This window comes from Epinephelus lanceolatus, chromosome 9, assembly GCF_041903045.1.
Source record: "Epinephelus lanceolatus isolate andai-2023 chromosome 9, ASM4190304v1, whole genome shotgun sequence".
In the NCBI taxonomy this organism is placed as follows: Eukaryota; Metazoa; Chordata; class Actinopteri; order Perciformes; family Serranidae; genus Epinephelus; species Epinephelus lanceolatus.
The window spans coordinates 19,018,429-19,037,438 of NC_135742.1; the positions used below are offsets into that span (position 1 = coordinate 19,018,429).

Consider the following 19,010-nt stretch of genomic DNA (forward strand, 5'->3'; position numbering starts at 1 on the left):
TACATGCTTTACGTGTTAATTATATTACAAATGCAGTCCACCATGACTCCTTTGGTTGCCGTGTTGTCTGAAGGAAGACGTCACAAAACTGCTGCTACGTCAACTCCTTCTTTTCGGGTGAAAGCCCGCGAAAGAAAGAGTGGTGCATGCGCAGAACACCAAGTCCCACTCCAGTCGAACTAAGTGGATTTTCAATCGAATTACCTAGGTGTGTTAGTCGAGCTACGGATAGTCCAATTTCAGTCGGACTAAGCTGTTTACATGCATTTAAAAGTCCGGTTTCAGTCAGACTAAGCCAATAATTTGATTTTCTCAAACTGCAGGTAAAAGTACTGAGTGTCTCGACAACCAGTGCTCCAGCAGTCAGGTGTGAGATGTTTATTTGAATAGACACCATAAGGGGTGGGGGGTACAGGAGTGTTCATAAAGGCATTTTGTGGGTGGTTTTTGTTGAATGGGAATAAGTATTGAGGGTTTGAGAGGGAATGTTCATGCCATTTGTTACCTTGTCTGTCCCTTTAACATACCTGAACTGGTGTTAGTAAAAAGTGTGCAAGACACGGGGCCGGGCGTTTCCAAAAGCTGACAATACAGCAGAAATTTAAAAAATAAGGAAAAACACTGGACAGGCACATGAAAGGTCAGGCAAGATCCCACAGCGTCAGGAACTGGTGTTTCCTTTTCCACCAAAAAAGCATATCCTTATTAAATAAGACAGTTGAGAAGTGCCGTTTCTAGGAAATCAAAGGCACCGCTTTTAGTTCAAACAACTTTCTGACATTAACTTATTTCATTATGGGCACCTAATCTGAAACCCATTTGGCCCACCAGCAGTCTAATGATCACTTTGATAAAACGATAACTCTACTCACTCTTCAGTTTTTTCAACATTATTGAGGCTATCAGTATTTCTGACACCCTTGTCATTACTTACACTCTTTCAATATTAAAGCGTGGCAGCTTCATGCTTACGAGGCCCAGCAGACGCATGCTTACAGGAGCGAATCAATAAATGTCTCACGTCAACGTTTTTTCAATGAAGTACACAAACTGAAATGTCAGAGATAAATATAACTGTTATCCTACATGATTCACTTTCCATCTGAACCATAAGGAGTGCAGAATAGCAACAGATATCGATAACCAGTTGGACTGATTGATGGACAGTAGTTTTCTCCATTAGCCCATTAAAAGTTTATGATCAATAATTAATTCTGCCCCGGAGGCTCTAATTGGCCTAGACGATATTGATCAGGAACCACAGCGTGATTGGTGAGCTGCTCAGTGGTGTAACAGCAAGCTTGTGTGAAGAAAGACCTTTTAAACCCTAAGAGCCATTACTCTCCTCATAAAACTTCAATCAATTCAAATGTATGGCACTACATTAAAAAAAAAGACTATAATATTTTATATAATATTCATATTTAAATTATAACTTTGCTTGACTGGTTAAGCAGATATGATATGGTAATGTAACACCAATGTAAAATGTAATTCTTTCTATCTCCTTATCCATGAGGCTTCACTGGGGGATAAAATGATGGTGAAATGGAAAACCTAATAATACATGTAATTACCTACAATTAAATGTGACTAAAAATAAAATGAGATCCTGGGGACCTATGTGACATGTAAAGGGTGTATGGACATAACTGGCTAAATGTAGATAATGCTATATACACAAGTTTAATTCCACTGCAGCTGCCTGCTAATCATTTTACTTTGTCAGTCATCAATCAATTTACTATATCAGGCAGACAGGCCCCAAAAAAAAAAAAAAAAAAAAAGGAAAAAGGTTGTGATTTGTGTGTCACTTGTTCGTGACAAGAAAATTGCACTGTCCTGAGTGTGTTATTTACACACTAACATTACCCCTAACCTGGAATATTTCATTCTGGGTGCAAAGATGGTCATGCTGACTTGTCTGCGTACATGTGTTTCAACCATTCTCCAAGTGTTCTGAGATAAAGCACTGTTTGTCAGTCGCTGTTGTTTGTGTTCCACTACAATGTCGTACACCCCCGCCAGGGAATGGCCATTAACGTTCTTGAGCAGTAACTTTTGTTGGTAAATGTGAGACATTCAGTCTCGCAGACTACCCACTTCAATACATGACATACCCACTTTAGTATAAGGTGATGTTGGTTTGGTGTGTCTGGGTCTTAACCAAAAACCCCTTTTCCACCGAGCAGTACCATTCAGTTCAGTTCAGTGAACTTCTTTTTTTTCTCCACTGTGAAAAGTTGTGGATGGTACCAATGGAACCGTTCCGTATCGTCCCCATTTTTGGTCCCCCCTCTGTTGGGGTACCTAGGTAAAGGTGGAGCTGTGGACACTGCAGTCTGTTGATTGGTCAATAGCAGTTGGTCACTCTGCTCAGGGCTGAGTTGTGGCTGGTTTTGAGGCTCATGTAACCACTGTTCATACCGTGGAGAGTAGTGTTGCACGATATACCGGTACTAAAATAGTACCGCGGTACTAGAGTATTCCAAGCGGTACTATACTGCATTTGGAAAATACCGGTACTTTGAAATTGATTCAGTTCATTAATTTAGTTAATTTATTTTACTCAATGCACACAAATGCCTTTCTTGTTCCTATTGGAGCACAGATTGCACAAGTGGTGTGTATGACAACACCTGTATCAACATTCGCAGCTGGCGCATGTGAAAAAAGACAAGAGAAAGTCTGCCTCGCAAAGGGAGACAACACGAGACAACACAAACTTGGTGGGACATTTGAGTTACCAAACCGTGACGTCCATACCCAGGTAGTGACCGAACCATGATTTTTTTTTGGTACCGTTACACCCCTACTATTTATTGTTCTAAAGGTTTGTATCCAAAAGGACTTTTCCTTAGGAAAAGTACCGAAGAGTATCGAAAAGTATCGAAATTCATATTGGTATTGGTACCGAAACAAAGATTTTGGTATCGTGACAACACTAGTGGAGAGTTTTCTTGACTGTAACTATAAAATGAAAAGATGTTTTGCTGCCTCTCGCAGGAGCTAGAGTCAGAGAAAAAAAAAATTAATTCACTGGTCTGACTGCTGGCGACTTTTAAGGTGGAACGTTAAGTTGTAATGTTACTCAATGCATAAGTTGAAGACATGACTCAACCAACATACCTTAAATTTCACTTTAACAACTTTGACCATTACTAGTTTCTATATAACATACACTTTTAGTAATCAGTGGATCTTCAAGTGTTCATATATATTAATTTTGGCCGGATTATGTGAACTGCATATATTCTAATCCTCACTCTGAGAAAAAGAAAAGCATTGCAGAGCTATTTTTAAATAGCATAGGGGGCGAGTGAGAGGTCCGTAGTCGTTTATAACGTAATGCTATAGATAATTTTTTTATGTGTTTTAATGTGTAGGTATGTAAATGTTTTCAAAGACGTTTATGTTGCAATAAAAATACCTAGAAGTAGTTATGTTTCCTTGTATTAATACATATGCAAGTATGTTTCCTTGTATTAGTTTGCCCTCTTGTGGACATAATGCAAAAAAAAAAAAAAAAAAAAATTGAATGGTTCGAACCTATGAGTTATTTTTAGAAGGAATATTCAAATGTCATTTTTGAGCAATTTTGACAGCCCTAATCCACAATTAAGAGTATTGTTTGTGGTGAGAAACACTAGAGTCTAGGTACCATGTCTAAAGGCTTACTTTTGGTTCCAAAGGTACCATAATTAAAGTGTTTGGTGGAAACGGGGCTATAGTGTGCCTGTAGTCGAAGATAAACCTACCTGTCTTCACAACCAGACACAAGGAAGCGAGTTGACGACATTAAGCAGGGGACTGCTTTGATTGGTGAACCATGCAGGAAACTACAAAGATTGGTCAAATTTGCAGAAAAGTTCCAGGAATTGGTTAAATCTGCATTAATTTTTGCGATCGAAACATCCTTGGGTTGCTTTAAAGCCGAAATAATGAAATGCAGGAGATGTAATCTGCCTCAGTTAATTGTTATCTATATTATATTATATATATTATATTAGACCTATCTATACTATGTAGTGTCTCCGTGAGCGTTCTGTACCCTTAATTTTACATACAAAGTACATAAAATAGATGATAAATGATGCATGTCATATGTATGGACATGTAATTATCACTAAACAAATGTCACTAAGCTTCTGCTTCCATCTATCACAATATAATCAGATCAGTGTTTGCGTGGGCTCTGCCATACATGTATTATTATCTTAATTATATTATAATCTTAATTACATTATAATCAGATTTTTTGTGTATTGCAACAAAGAGGAACGCAAACAAACATCTGAAAGTTCCTCCACATAAAGATGGATTATTAAATAAGAGAGGCAATTAGACGCAGAGAAATTGAACCCAGTTACTCATAACGGTTCAATCTAATGGCGAGATTATGCTGAAATGCATTGTAAATAATGCATGGAATTTTTCACATTCCTTCCTATAATTCTGCTAAAAGAAAACACATCAATCAAGTGCATGGCTCATGAGGCAAGAAACCCAAGGATGGCGAAATGTAATTTGAATTGAGGATGACTAGGGCATAATAATAGCCACTTTTCCACAAATAGGATCACACAGCAGTTTATCAAAGCCATGGCTGAATAAAAATGTTAATGAGTGAATGAAAGGTTTCACTTTTTAATCAATCTTAATCAAACTATTTAAAGTAATTACCTCTGTAAAAAAAAAAAATCTAAATCAGATGGCAAAACCTTCCAGCAATCCCTGACTGACTGTGTTTGGCTTTGTTTGTAGAAAGTTGGCAGCATAAAAGCTGCGGTTCCGTGCTGTTAAACTGAGAACTGTGTTTGTGTGGCTGACTGTGCACTTTCATAAAGGGCCCATTTCATGCACAGAAAAATCAAATGTTTTCTGGGGAAGCTGCCACCCCAGTCATAATAAGCAGTTCACAATAAATAAATAAAAACACTGATGTTGTGTCTGTTGCTGCCTTACCACCAAATCAGGATCCTGCATGAGGCTCAGGATGACCTCGTAGAGTAAAGGTCGGAGGTCAGATTTGAACTTGACAGAGATCCACTGTCCTATTAGCCAGATGACTCGTCGGCGAATCAGCTTGTATCTGGAGAGGAGAGAAGGAAGGGGAGAGGAGTTAGCTCTGGTTGCAGAGATATACTTATAACAAACTTCTTCTCCGAACTATTCATCCATGTCATAATTTAAATAAATGAACCAGCTGGCTCTCTAATCTTATCTTCACAATGTAACTACAGCACTTTATGGATCCATTAACAACAACAGGGCCAGCTATTAAAATGATGAAATTTGCTATTGCTTATGGCTCATCCTGAAATTGCTTTTATCATTTGCTTACATCAGGTTGAGACTGCAGTAGACTTTGTGCTCTGAGGGAGCGAGCTGTATCACTGTCCTTTAATTTCACATGTCCAACTTCAAGACTGTCTAATTTAACCCACACTGGGTGTTGACATTTCCACATGCATGTGTATGCCATATATTGGAGAGACCATGGTGAAATGACACATAAAACTGAGTCAAAACATGAGCAAAAGGACAAACCCAGAAAAAGAGACGAGGTGAAGAAAGTGTTAAGAATGAGTGTGTTGTGTGTGTGTGTGTGTGTGTGTATTTGTTTGTATAAATACATGCCAGCAAAGCCTAAGAGACATGGTGACCACTGACAGAAAAACTAAATAATGGAAATAGCCGAGTTCAAAAACTAGAATGATCAAAAATCCACTGGGGTTGAGTCGAGTGTGATATGAATTAAAATGCCCTGCACTGCTTGTTGGAAGCTAATGGTTTTTCAACAGTTGTATCAGGCAGACAAGAAGTGTCCCTCTGCATCTGCCCTTGTTTGTATCCGTGGGCCAGCTTGACAGAAATGAGCGGATGGAGGGATGAAGGAACTGAAAGACGGGAGGATGAAGGAGAGGGGGGATCGGGGGATGACACTCTTGTTGGCTTCTTGTCAAATATCCACAGGGAGCTAGAGACCACAGTCTGGGCCACCAGCCAGAAGATACTAAACAACAGCATGACTCAGGACTTGAAGATGGAAAACAACACTGTGTGCGTGTATGGGTGTGCAAGGAAAGAGAAAAAGAGTTTGCTTGTATAATTAAGCACAAAAGCTTGTTTGTGTTTTGTTCATATAATTGGTGTAATTGATTTCCAAATAAATTTCAAATGAATGTTTGCCAAAGCATTTAGAAAACTAAAACGTAGCCCGAGATTACCATCACTAATAAGGCTGGATATTGTTGAGAAAATAAGATACCAATGCCAAAACCAGTACCCTTAAAGTGATTCTGATACCAATAGAGTACTTCATTTGATACCTTTTTTCCCTTGCTTATTCGATACCCATCATGTAAATGAAAGATTCAATTGTGTAAATGCCACCAGACACCAAAGGCATGTGGTACAGTCATACTTTTCAACATTTTGGTGGCATCTCTGTGCTTGACTTCACCCCACCAAAGACTGTATGGGTTGTACCTGCTGCAGTGGTGGGCCGAGCACACACCCGAGCGCGATTGCTGTGTTCACACCTGCCCAAAGAAACCGCACTTAGGGGGCAAACAAACTTGAGTTCGATTGAACCAAACCAAACAGGGCAGGTGTGAAAGCACCCTTAAAATACCAAATACTTATACTCAGCCCTATTCACTAACAATATTACACAAAATGCCATTTGGACTTGACTTAACATCATCTTAAAAGCATGAGATGGTGCTTAGTCACTCCTGGGTTAAACTGCTCAGAAGCAGTGGAGGGAGCAAGAGGAATAAACCGTCATCCAATTACTTCTAAAGGAAAACAAAGGCAGCCAGAACTATCTGATTTTCTACAAGCTTTTATGGAGGCAGCAACATATGGGATGGTTCCAACATGATAGACCGGGCAGCCGGGCACGGCAGTGCCAGTGAACAATGGCCATGGGCACATTCCCAGAGCTCTCTCTGTGTTCAGATTCCAAACAACAGCTTGGCAACTAGCAAAACTGACATTCAGATAACAAGTCAGTGACAACAGGAATAAATAATCACATTACAAATGATTATCTGTGGTCAAACTAACACTCCAACAGAGTAAATCTACAAAACGCTTCCTCTTTTTGGTGTATCTTTTGGATGGATGGATGGATGGATGGATGGTTTATCGTCCCCGAAGGGAAACTTGTCTTGGACTCCATGAGCTGAGACAAGCTGCCGCCATAGTTAAGATTACAGAAAGGAGAAGACAAGTAAAGTTGGACATTTGCACAAAAAAATAACAACAGAGTTGCACATAAGGCAGTTAACTTTTAGCAAATATGTTTGCGAGTTCAGAATAACACAAAATAAATCCTAGCGATCATCAGCATTATTTCTGACATCATAATCCATATGTCAATTATCATTCATTTAATGCATCTGTTGAAATGACTAAAAGATTAGTTTCCCCAACCCTGCATGCCATATAAGAGAGTGGTACACGTGTGCATGTCTGTGACTAACGAATACAAAATATCTTTTTCAGCTGCTGAGGGTACAGCTGGTAGAGTTTATTATTAGTGTGCAGGCAAAGTGGAAGAAAAGGATGGACAGGCAGATGGACAGGCAGGTTGACAGGGGTATTTGTCTGTCAGTCAAAGGTTAGGCATGACTCATTCACACTAAACCTGTTTCCTCCTCCAGAACTTCACACAGCTGTCAGCAACCCTGTTCCCCCAATTCTGGCAAACACATGGGAAATCCATGTGGACAAAATAGAAACTGAATGAAAAGCAAAATGCCAGTTTCATATTATGCTTAAACAAATGGACACACTGCCCTAAAATGCCTTAGTAGAAGAAAATGAACAATGTTTGTAGAGAACAAGTCTAGGGCCATTGTGTGATGCTTAGTGTATTTCATTTGTGTGTTTGCATGCATTAAAATGTAAATGGGAATCTGGATGAGATAAGTTTAGGTACACAGGTCTCAGAATGAGGATATGAAGAGTCTCTCACACAGTCTGAGCTTATATCCATGAGTAAATATTATTACCAGTGCATAAGTCATACTACTTTATGTATAAAAGCAACAAAAATTGTTAAGAATAGGATTTATTCATCAGATCAAGGGTAGTGCAGACCTTGTGTAAACCTGCTGCTTAATTGACCACATAGGTATATCTATGTTGTTTCTACAACACTTCTGCACAGCCTTTTAGCTGCAGCACTGTGAGCAAGTGTCAGTATCCTCACTGGGACTTGAAATCTATTCGCTTAATGGTGTCAACACCAGGTGAAAGACCTGGTGAGTCACAATGGGAGCAGATACAAGAGAAACTGAGGTAAACAGAAATGCGCCGAAACAAGTACAGACCTTTTCATTGCTATTGTGCTGCTGGGGCAACAGCTTTGTTCCCCGTTAACTTCCTGCCAGCTACTGCATTAACAAACCTTCAAAGAGGAAATACAAAGAGACCCATTCAGAAAGTTTATGTTGTCAAGTCTGACCAGGTCCATAAATGTAGCATCCCATTTAAACCTGGTTTCAAAACGTCCGTGTTCACACCTGTGACCTGCCTATCATGTGCCTCGGTTGAGCACTTGTGTTCAGATTTCATTACTGCCTCCATCACTTACACTAGAAGGTAAAAAGGTATAAAGCTTATAGTTAGGGCTGGCTCAGGCTTGCCCTGTACCAGCCCCTAGTTAGGCTGACTTAGGCCTAGTCTGCCGGAGGACCCCCTATAATACACCGGTCTCTCTCTCTCTCTCTCTCTCTCTCTCTCATCCTATTACTGCATCTTGCTAACTCGGCCATTCTGGATGTCACTAACTCGGCTTCTTCTCCGGAGCCTTTGTGCTCCACTGTCTCTCAGAATAACTCATACCGCAGCGGTGCCTGGACAGTGTGACGTGTGTGGTTGTGCTGCTGCCGTGGTCCTGCCAGATGCCTCCTGCTGCTGCTGCCATCATTAGTCATTAGTCATACTTCTACTGTTATTATACACATATGACTATTGTCACACAAGTATACTGTCTGATATTAATACATACTTTCAACATATTGTACCACAGTAGCCAGAACTATAACTATAATATTATTACTTTCATTAATGTTGTTGTAAGCTACTGTCATTACCTGCATCTCTCTCTCTCTCTCTCTCTCTCTCTCTCTCTCTCTCTCTCTGTCTCATTGTGTCATATGGATTACTGTTAATTTATTATGCTGATCTGTTCTGTACGACATCTATTGCACGTCTGTCCGTCCTGGAAGAGGGATCCCTCCTCAGTTGCTCTTCCTGAGGTTTCTACCGTTTTTTTTTTTCCCCGCTAAAGGGTTTTTTTTTGGGGAGTTTTTCCTTATCCACTGTGAGGGTCATAAGGACAGAGGGATGTCGTATGCTGTAAAGCCCTGTGAGGCAAATTGTGATTTGTGATATTGGGCTTTATAAATAAAATTGAATTGAATTGAAGGTCAAAGGAGCCACACACACAGTTATTAGGTTCACACTGGCCAAGGCTATTAAATGAAGGCTCGGACACAGTCTTTAATCCCATGAGAGCTATGGGGTAAGACACATGCCCAATGTAACTGGAGCTGAGATGTTGGAGGGTTTCAGTAGACAGCGCTACAAATAAAGGATGGTGTCCACTCAGGTGCCCTTTCCTATAGCTTCCTTGCATGTGCTGGGCCTGAAAGAACTCTCTGGGTATGCTCGAAAGAATTGTGGCTGATAAACAATGGAACGTTCAAGAAGAAAGCATCTGTTATGCTCTTTTATTGAGAACCTGTTCAATAGTTGCAGAAGTGTTACTCTAACCCATCTCTTTATTTTCAAATAAATACGATATAATCTGACCCAAAGCTGACTGTGTACCCCTTAAACAAATCAATCATCCCCATGTTCTATGATCCTTTTGGCAAGTGCTGATCAGACTTTATATGATGCACCCCAACGATATGATGCTTTGACTTCACCTCTTTGTGACCTTGTACCTCGTCAGTCACATTTGCAGTTGTCAGTACAGCTGGAGATGTTGCTGTCAGCAGAATCCAACACGTCTTCTTCCATAGGGCAAGACGATAGACAGTCACTTGACACTTTGTCCAACTCTTTGAAAAACGGGCAAGTTATAGAGCATTGATGCGCTGTCATCAAAGCATCAACCGCATCCTGCATTCATGACATATTTTCCATCCTTGTCATGGACACATTTTGCACTACAAAACATATGTGGTCAAAGGCACCACAGATCACCTCGGCAAGTTGTTTGAGTAACTGGATCAAAATGCGCTTTGGTGGTTGTTTACACTTGTATGTCCACTTGTGATCGATCCCCCGAGGTGCAAAAAACAAGTGTAAACAGGGACTAAGAGGGAAGCCCCAACAATGTAGACATCAACCATTCAACATTAATGATCTGAAAAATTAACTGAGTCATGACCCTAGCTGTGTGAAATGTCTGAGTCATTCAGCTATCCAGCCTGGACATACAGGAGCAATAAAAGTCCAGCTCTGTGCTTCTTTCTGCTCACATTTTACCTGTGTGAACTCAATTATGTTTCGAGTATAAAGCCAAGAAAAATCCATCCACAGCGACAAATATTAGCAATGAGAGGAAATTAAGTTTAAGATATCCAAAGCACAGCCATTTAAAAGCATCTATTGGCCACCCAGGAGAGGGACTGACTTTTTTTTAACAAAACTGCACACAAAAGGTCAAGCCACAAAAGGCAATGTAAAAATGCCAAAGTGTTTGACAGCCTTTTACTGTATTCTGGCAAAGTCTGACGGTAGAATGATGGAACACACTCTGCAGGTGACACAAAAAGCTCCTTGTGGCTATTCTGGGATGTTTGATATTTAGGGTGTGTGTGTGTGGCTATGTCCAAGTACTAGTGTTTTCCATGTGTGTATGTGCGTAAATGTGCTCAAAAATGACTCGCCGTCATCTCTCTACTCTTGGACATGATGACTCATCACAGGTATGACAACTGTTGTGGTTGAGGTGCAGAAGGGAGAAAAAAAAAAACAGCGAGTGTGCATGTCGATAAGTGTGCGAGTATGACTGTGCATACAGTGTGTGTTTGAGTAGACAGTATGCCAAAAAGTGACAACCAACTTTTTTTAGGGAGCTTACTGGCGGCCTGAGGCTCAGCTTCAGGTGTAAGTCACACACAATAGTTCTGCTGACAGATATGATTATTAATATTTATTGCTGTTTGGTATGGAGTGATGGAGACAGACTTATACAGGGCTCAAATTTAAAATCAGTGAAACCTACAAGAGGCAAAATGACACTGTCAGAGCCTAGAAGGAAAAGATTACCAAACCTGCAAGCAAATGAGAAAACACATGCACAGCTGCAGCTTTTACATGTACAGTACGGGATAATACCCCACAAGTTGTACGTTTCCTGACTGTAACGGATGACACAGAGGCTAAGAACTGCCTGACGTGACGCAGAGGTGATGTGCCTGTTTTTCAGTTACTTATACCGTATAAGTAATTCTGATCTCGGCTTTTAAATCATGAAAAATAGTTCCCTGAGCCAAAGAATGTCTGCCGTGTGCACTGCCAGGCAACACCTAGCTAAATAGCAAGGCATTCACACAGTTGGGTTCAGAGTTTTGAAATCCTGACAAGTTTTAAAATCAGGAGAGTAAAAGAAATTTAATGACTGCACTCAAATCCTCAACACACCCAACCTAAAAGAATACAGAATATCGCTGCACCCTGCTATATCATATCAGTAAATCTGTCTGTTCTATGGAGATAACGCCCACTCGCACACAGACATGGCTGCCTCTCTCTCCTATTTACACACACTCACAAACCTTAACTAGTTAGCTCTGTAAACTGTCTCTCTGTCCTTCTCACACTCTTACCTGCATCCTCTCCTAATCTCTATATTATCTTTGCAGTTTTGGTGGCTTCATGGTGGGTCATAAGCTCTGGGTAGTGACCTGAAGGTTGAGGTCACGGATACAAGCGGCCAAAATGAGTTTCCTCCGTGGGGTAGCTGGGCTCTGCTTTAGAGATAGTGTGAGGAGCTCGGACATCCGGAGATAGCTCGGAGTAGAGCCGCTGCTCCTTCATGTCAAAAAGGGTCAGTTGAAGTGGGTGGGGCATCTGATCAGGATGCCTCCTGGGCGCCTACCGTAGGTGGTGTTTCGGGCATGTCTAACTGGTGGGAGGCCCCGGGGCAGACCCAGAAGGCGCTGGGCCTGGGAATGCCTTGGGGTCCCCCAGGAGGAGCTGGAAAGCGTTGCTGGGGAGAGGGATGTCTGGGTGCTTTGCTTGGGCTGCTGCCCCCGCGACCCTGCCCCAGATAAGCAGATGAAAATGGGTGGAATGGAGTTTTGGGGGCGTTCTGAATGCTTCATTTTTGGTGGCCATGGTGTAAAAAGTAGGTTAGTTTTCACAGTCAATTAATCTGTTGATTATGTTTTCAATTAATCAATAACTTGTTCGCTCTATTCAATGTCAGATAATGCTGAAAAATATATCAGTGTTTCCTAAAGCTGAAGATAACGTCCTCAAATGTCAAGATATTTTGTTTACTGTCGCTGAGGAATAAAGGAACCACAAAATACTCAAATTTAAGAAGCTGAAATGAGAGATTTTCTTTTTTTTTCTTTGAAAAGTTACTTAAACCAATAAATTGATTATCAAATTAGCTGTCAATTAATTTAATAGTTAACAAATAAGTGATTAATCGCTGCAGCTCTATTTCAGAGATGAGCAAGAATGCGTTGATGTTGCTAAGAACTTAATACCTTAACTAAACAGCATCGTCAAACACCATGTGAATCAGTCAAGTATGCCGTCTCTGCTCTTGAGGACAGGAGAAAGGACACCTGAACATCAACCAGTCTGTCAACACTGAAGCTCCACAGACAGCTGTTGTCACATAGTGCACCTGGCTCCCCATCTGGAGGAACATAAGTCCCTGTCATTGTCTCACGGGTTTTCTAAAATGGAGGTCTGCATGGGGCACGACGGCCTACAGGTTCAACAAGACCTTCGGCAGATGATGCTTCTCTTTCATTTTCTTTCTTTTTCGCCCCAGTGCTGCAGGCAGGCATGAACACATGCAACACTTTTGTGACATTTTTTAAATCATTTAACATAAATCATAACTGATATCTGATATCTAAGTCCAGAACTTTATTATAATGTGTAAAGAATCTGTCAGTTAGAACCAACTTCCTTACAGCTCCAGGCCGAGAGAATTAAAAAAAAAAAAAGAAAAAAAAAAAGAAAGAAACTGTAAATTTGACACCCTTGGTAATATCGCCTGATTGTTAATGGAGTTAGGTGAGCACTTGAAACAAAACAATATCACAGAATGTCCCAGGAATTGATTCAGTACCAGAATCTAAATGATACCCTACCCTTGGGAAACAGCGTGGTGACTGACACAGACACACTGCAGGCTGAGAGGCTAGCAAGCAGCAGAAAATCCTGCAGATGTGCTAACAGGTGGGTGCAGACCTTTAGTCCGCACCCCAGAGACTGTTTGGACAACATTCATTTCGGTGGGCTAATGACACTCGTTTCTCCAGAGACAGGCTTTACTTGTCACTTTCTTTAGGTACATCTTCTGCTTCGCACACTGTTGCTAATATTTAGGATTGTTCTCAAGCTGTATAAAACACTCCAACAGCCAATGCCCAGAGGTCCAAGGAAGGCAGGCACTGCAGCGTGATCTGGGAATACACTGGTAACAGCAACAAATGTGCACCAGGCAACTGTGTCGGCCAAGAAATCTGCTTTGAATGTGGCTTCTGGCAGATGCCAATATAATTATTGTCCTTCTGCTTCTCATGAGATATTGCCAAGTTGGGGAAATATTTCAGCCACGTCGCTTCTCTGTTTTAGCTGGCCGTGCTATTTCTAGCCACAACACAATATCAGATAAGGGCAGCCTGGCAGTACTTGAGGACCTAGATGAAATGCATAGGTTTGAAGTAGAGCCGACAGGGGTTGAATGAAGACATATAGCCCTGGATAATCACCGTTCAGTCTCTGTCTGGTTCTCTGTCCACAGATCCATATTTATTTTGTACATGTAAAGAATATAAATATTACAGAGGAATTCTATTCCCAACATCCCTAATTTACATTATTATAGCGGGGGTCGTGTGCGAGTGTGAACACACAGTATGGGCTAACCTGTTGGCAGTGGAGAACAGTGATAATGCAAGAGAATAGCTCCAGCGAAATGCTCACATTTCCCAAGACACAACACAAACAAACATAAACAAGCCTGTTGGCTCAACCCGCCCAACATGGGCTTCAACCAAGCATGCTCCTGCATCTGGACGAAACCCAACACAGTTCAGCCATCACACAGAGGATATATACATACATTGATTAGAAACATTAAAATATGTCCAGGGTGGACTGAAAACAAGAAAACTAACAATCACTAATAAAGACTTTCAATCTTTTCTGGTGATTGCTTGGGTTTACACTCAGTGACAAGAAATATAAACCGGCTAAAAAAACCAAAACTGGATTTGAATCGTAGACAGCAGAACTAATGAGGCTTGTGGCTGGATATTTGATGAATGAAATGTTGCTCTGCCAGTGACTCCATCTCTTAGACAGAGCCTTGGTAAGACACCGCTCACAGGCAACAGAAGACCCCAGCTTTGGGGAAAAACAAACAAACAAAAAAAAAAACATTTGCAAGGTTTCTCACCTTAGATACGATTTTGAGATACGCAATTACCAATTTTGAATGTAATAGTGTAAAAAAATTAGTAATGTAACAAATTAGTGTTGGCAGGGACTAATAAATTAAGTAATATTACTTTTAAAAAGAGTAACAAGTGATGAGTAATACATTACTATTTAAAGTAACAAGCCCAACACCGTCCGTCTAAGTAGATGGAGTTTATTTGGATACAGCAAATCAAATAATGCATAAAGTTGTAACGTCAGACGTCAGTGTTCTTTCATACGAAGAGCAGACAGTCACACTGAGCCAGACAGAAGCCTGCTACACAACCTAAGAGCCACAGCCTATGCACAACAACACACATTAGCTTTCCTGCTAATGTCTCCTCCTTATATAAATTACAAACATGAACACACTTCTTGTCCTGTGCTGTTTTTTTTTTTTTTCTTTTGCAGCAAAGGGCCACAGGTCAGAATCGAACCAAGGCCGCTGCGGTAATGACTCAGCCTTTCATACGTGGGGCACACAATCTACCAGTCCAGACCTTTGCTTGTCACCAAACAAACATGGACCAGGGAAAAATGCACTGCTAACATCTGTTTGAAGATTAGATAGCTGATAAGCTGCTCAGCTGCTGCACATCAAACAGGATGCACACATTTACAAATGCCTTTTTGGTGTGGTTGGGTGCTGGGTGGTGCTGACTCTTCAACACCACTAACAACATGCTGTCTGCCCATGATGTGAAAGCTACAGAGCAAGTCTCTACCTTGCCTCTCGTTTCCTACGGTGTATCATCGGCACTCTGGCAGCCTGCCTTCAGCTGTTAATCATACAGACACATACACACCCATTCAGCCAGCTGAGATGAAAAGTAGCGTTTCTGATGTTCCCCCAAAGACTATTTTCTTCCTTTGAATAATAAAAACTATTCACAATAACTTTAAAAAAAATCACGTCGACATTATTTTTGACAACAAAGAGGGATGACTACATGTGATTTCGTTTGGACATTAAAATGTTGAACTTGAACAAAATAGAGATAAGTCCACGGGCACAGACCATTCCAAGTAATCACAAGTCTACAATGTAACACTTAATGGCCTGTTCCCCCACAAATCCCTGATAGCAATCCACCTGAACACCTTTGAAATGAACTTGAAAGCAGCATCAGTAAAAAAAGGAACATCCACCTATAAACCTTAAGCAGTCTTGCAAAGCCCTCATGTCTGCATGGTCAGCTTTGATACCAAGGCACTACGGGTCCCTTGTTGAGTCACTGCCACAAAGTGTGACAGCTCTTTCAATCATGGGCCACCGTGGCATGGAACAAGGATTTGTAACTTTCTGGTCGCTGAGTGAATTTACTATATACATAATGTGTAGTTCACCTTCCCAGCATATCAAATGAAACTCCTGTGCACACTTTACATTTCAAAGCATATGGACTGCAGCATATGGAGCACTGCTGCTTTTCTAAAAAAAAAAAAAGAAAAAAAAAAAAAGTATTTTTAGATCGAATATGTGTGGTATTTGAGAGGAGGAAGGGCGGAAGAAGATTTGGGCTGGATTGGGGTCACTGGTTAATTAAAGCCCCTACAAGGAACTTTCATTTTGAGTTGATTTTGGCGACCCTGTGGACAAAAGTGGTAGTGTTTTGCCGGAATGAAGCCTACATTTCCCATGAGCTCTAGCGCGTACTGTCGTAAAGACACTTACCTGGCTCGCGCATGTGTTTGTTTTGGGGATGAATGAAACAACAAAACGGGAAAACTTTGCCCCCGCTCCTACCGGGGATCCCAGCTCACCTCTGCTGCACCCCAGCTCCACCTCTCAGGTGTAAGCGCCACTGCCGCCGGGGTAAACGCAGCGGTCGGCTGGTAAGGATGAAAGCCTGTTTGGTGAGCACTTCCACGGCTTCTTGGACTGAGTATGGAGCGGTGCCTCGCCTCTTTATTTCTCGGCACTCGCTGGACCCTGTCGGCGCCTGGCTAGTATCTGTCGTTGGCTTGGATGAGGTGTTCCAGCCCCGCGGCCCCTGCTCTCCTCATCCCCGCTGGTGCGGGGTGAATCTGCACAACCTGTGGTCTCTGTGTGTGGCTCCCCAGACAGCTAACGCCGTGGACCCGCCGGCTCTTGCCAGGATTGGGCTGGTAAATGCTAGATCACTAGCGAACAAAACATTTATCCTGAAGGATTTCCTGACTTCCTGAGGATTGGGTTTTCTCTGTGTGACTGAGACGTGGCTGAGTGTTGGTGAGTCCAGTGCTTTCACAGAACTTTTACCCGATGATTGCTGCTATTTTAACTCCCCGCGGACGTCGGGTCGAGGAGGAGGAATAGCGACTATTTATAAGAGTCACTATAAATGTAAGCAGCTAGGTAAGATGACGTGTGCCGTGTAAATCGTTTCGTCCTGGAAGTGACCTGGGGCGGACCCGGAGACAGTTTCCTAAAGGTATGGATGTACACTATATAGAAATAGCTTATCTTCACACCAATGGTCTCATTTGCTGTTGTAGGTCACGCACAGACATCAGCAGAAACGAGAGACTTTTGCATATCTAGTTAAAAGTTCCTTGTAGCGGCTTTAAGTGACTTAGTCATGTCACATTTTACCAGAATCAGAAATGGTTTATTGCCGAGAAGGATTACAAATGCAAGGAATTTGACTTAATGATTTGGCGCATAACAAAAAGCACAGTGCAAAGGTATGAAGATGTGACATAAAAACAAAAAATACAGTATGCAAATATATAATATTACATACAAGCATATAGGGTTTTTTTTTATTTACATACAGGGACTTGAGTTGTGTACGATCAGTAACAGTAACACTAAGAGCCCTAATAATGATCTCCTATAGTTTCTTCTCTGTATAATTGTTTTTCTTTTCCAGACATTGATTTAAGGAAGTATAAATTCTTTACATGACAGCTTCATACATTTGACCAGCAGGAGGTTTTCTTTGTCAAACATCAAGGAAGTATATTCTTGAGACTAATGCACTCCACTGGGAGTTGAGAACAAGTTATTGAATTGTGACAGGATGTAAAACATAATGAGATACTGACAGCGTGAAAGCAGGCGCACTTACAGGGCAAACGCACTGAAAGCAATAATTAACACACCTCATTTAAACACACGTCAATTGATGCTCCTATGGTGCGCTGCGGGCACTAGACTTGAAATGCCAGCGCCACACAACCAGCAGTAATTTTGGAAAAGGTCACTAGTTAAGCAAAAAAGTTTTTGTTTTTAACACATACTCCCGGTCATTTTCTTTATCGTTCTACGTGAGTATCGTTAGTGTTGTGCGCTCTTGATGCACGTCCACCTTTCTGTCTCTCAGTCTCTCCTTCAGTCTCTCCTCCTTTATTTGTACTATATTACTCAGTCTGTACTGAAACCCTGTGTAAATCTGTATTGTGATAATGTGACATCTCTGTGTCTGAGGAATACAAATGATTGCATTGACCTAATGAAGCTCTCCAAACAGATCCTCTGCCTGCCAAAAAAGACACTTTGGTCGCTAGGTCCTTATTTGACACTCCAAAATCTCAACAAGGTTGGAGTAGGGTCATCAAAGCGGTTTGACGCGCTTCATAACACTTTTGGTGTGTGGTCGGCCATTTAAAACAACAGGTGTACTTCAAAACGTGTGCGTCAGACTCTATTAGTGTGTTTGGGCCTCGAGGCAACGAAGCAAGCGAACATATGTACACCATTACACACATACACATGCCCGCGAAAACAGAACAAAACAAGCCTCTGATTGCTACAGAAGAAACTCCGCTCAGTGAAGGACATCATCACTGATGCTGAATAATATCCATGCTGAATCTACATTCTCATTGCCGAGGCCTCTTCAAAAGACTGTGGGAACATCTCAAGTCTGACAGAAGCACAGCCTGACTCAGCGCCCCACAACAGAGAAATCGATGCAAGTTGAAAAGTTTATCTTCTATTTTTATAGCTAACCATGGCTTTACTTAAAGTTAAAAAGAATCCTCTTAGCAAAAAGCAATAGGTTATCATCCAAGGACCTCTCTGTTGTTTTAAAGGCATTATTTGGCATTTAAAGGATAAGGACAGGATAAGGATGGAGTTATCTTTTAATGAATTTCACCAAGGAGACCAAAACCAACAATGAATTTATCTTGCAAACATCTGTTAACTGTTTAACCACATGCTGATACATTTTATTCCTGGAGCCAACTGTTGTGTTAGATGAGAACTTTTTATGTATTGGGAAAACATCTAGTCAGGATTGTGCTTCCATGTTTATACTGCTTTGCTAATTAACAAGTGAAGCAAAAACTAGAATCAGCGTCTCGCGGCTGTATGC

The 19,010-nt window shown here is 41.2% G+C and overlaps 1 protein-coding gene across 1 annotated transcript in view; it reads right to left on the minus strand.

Moving 5' to 3' along the window:
• Window positions 1–19,010, minus strand: part of ipo11 (importin 11) — a 199,963-nt gene that overhangs the window by 112,922 nt on the left and 68,031 nt on the right. Inside the window, exon 16 of the mRNA XM_033619880.2 lies at window positions 4,966–5,092. Coding sequence (XP_033475771.1) covers window positions 4,966–5,092 — 127 coding nt within the window. The remainder of the gene's footprint in view (window positions 1–4,965; window positions 5,093–19,010) is intronic.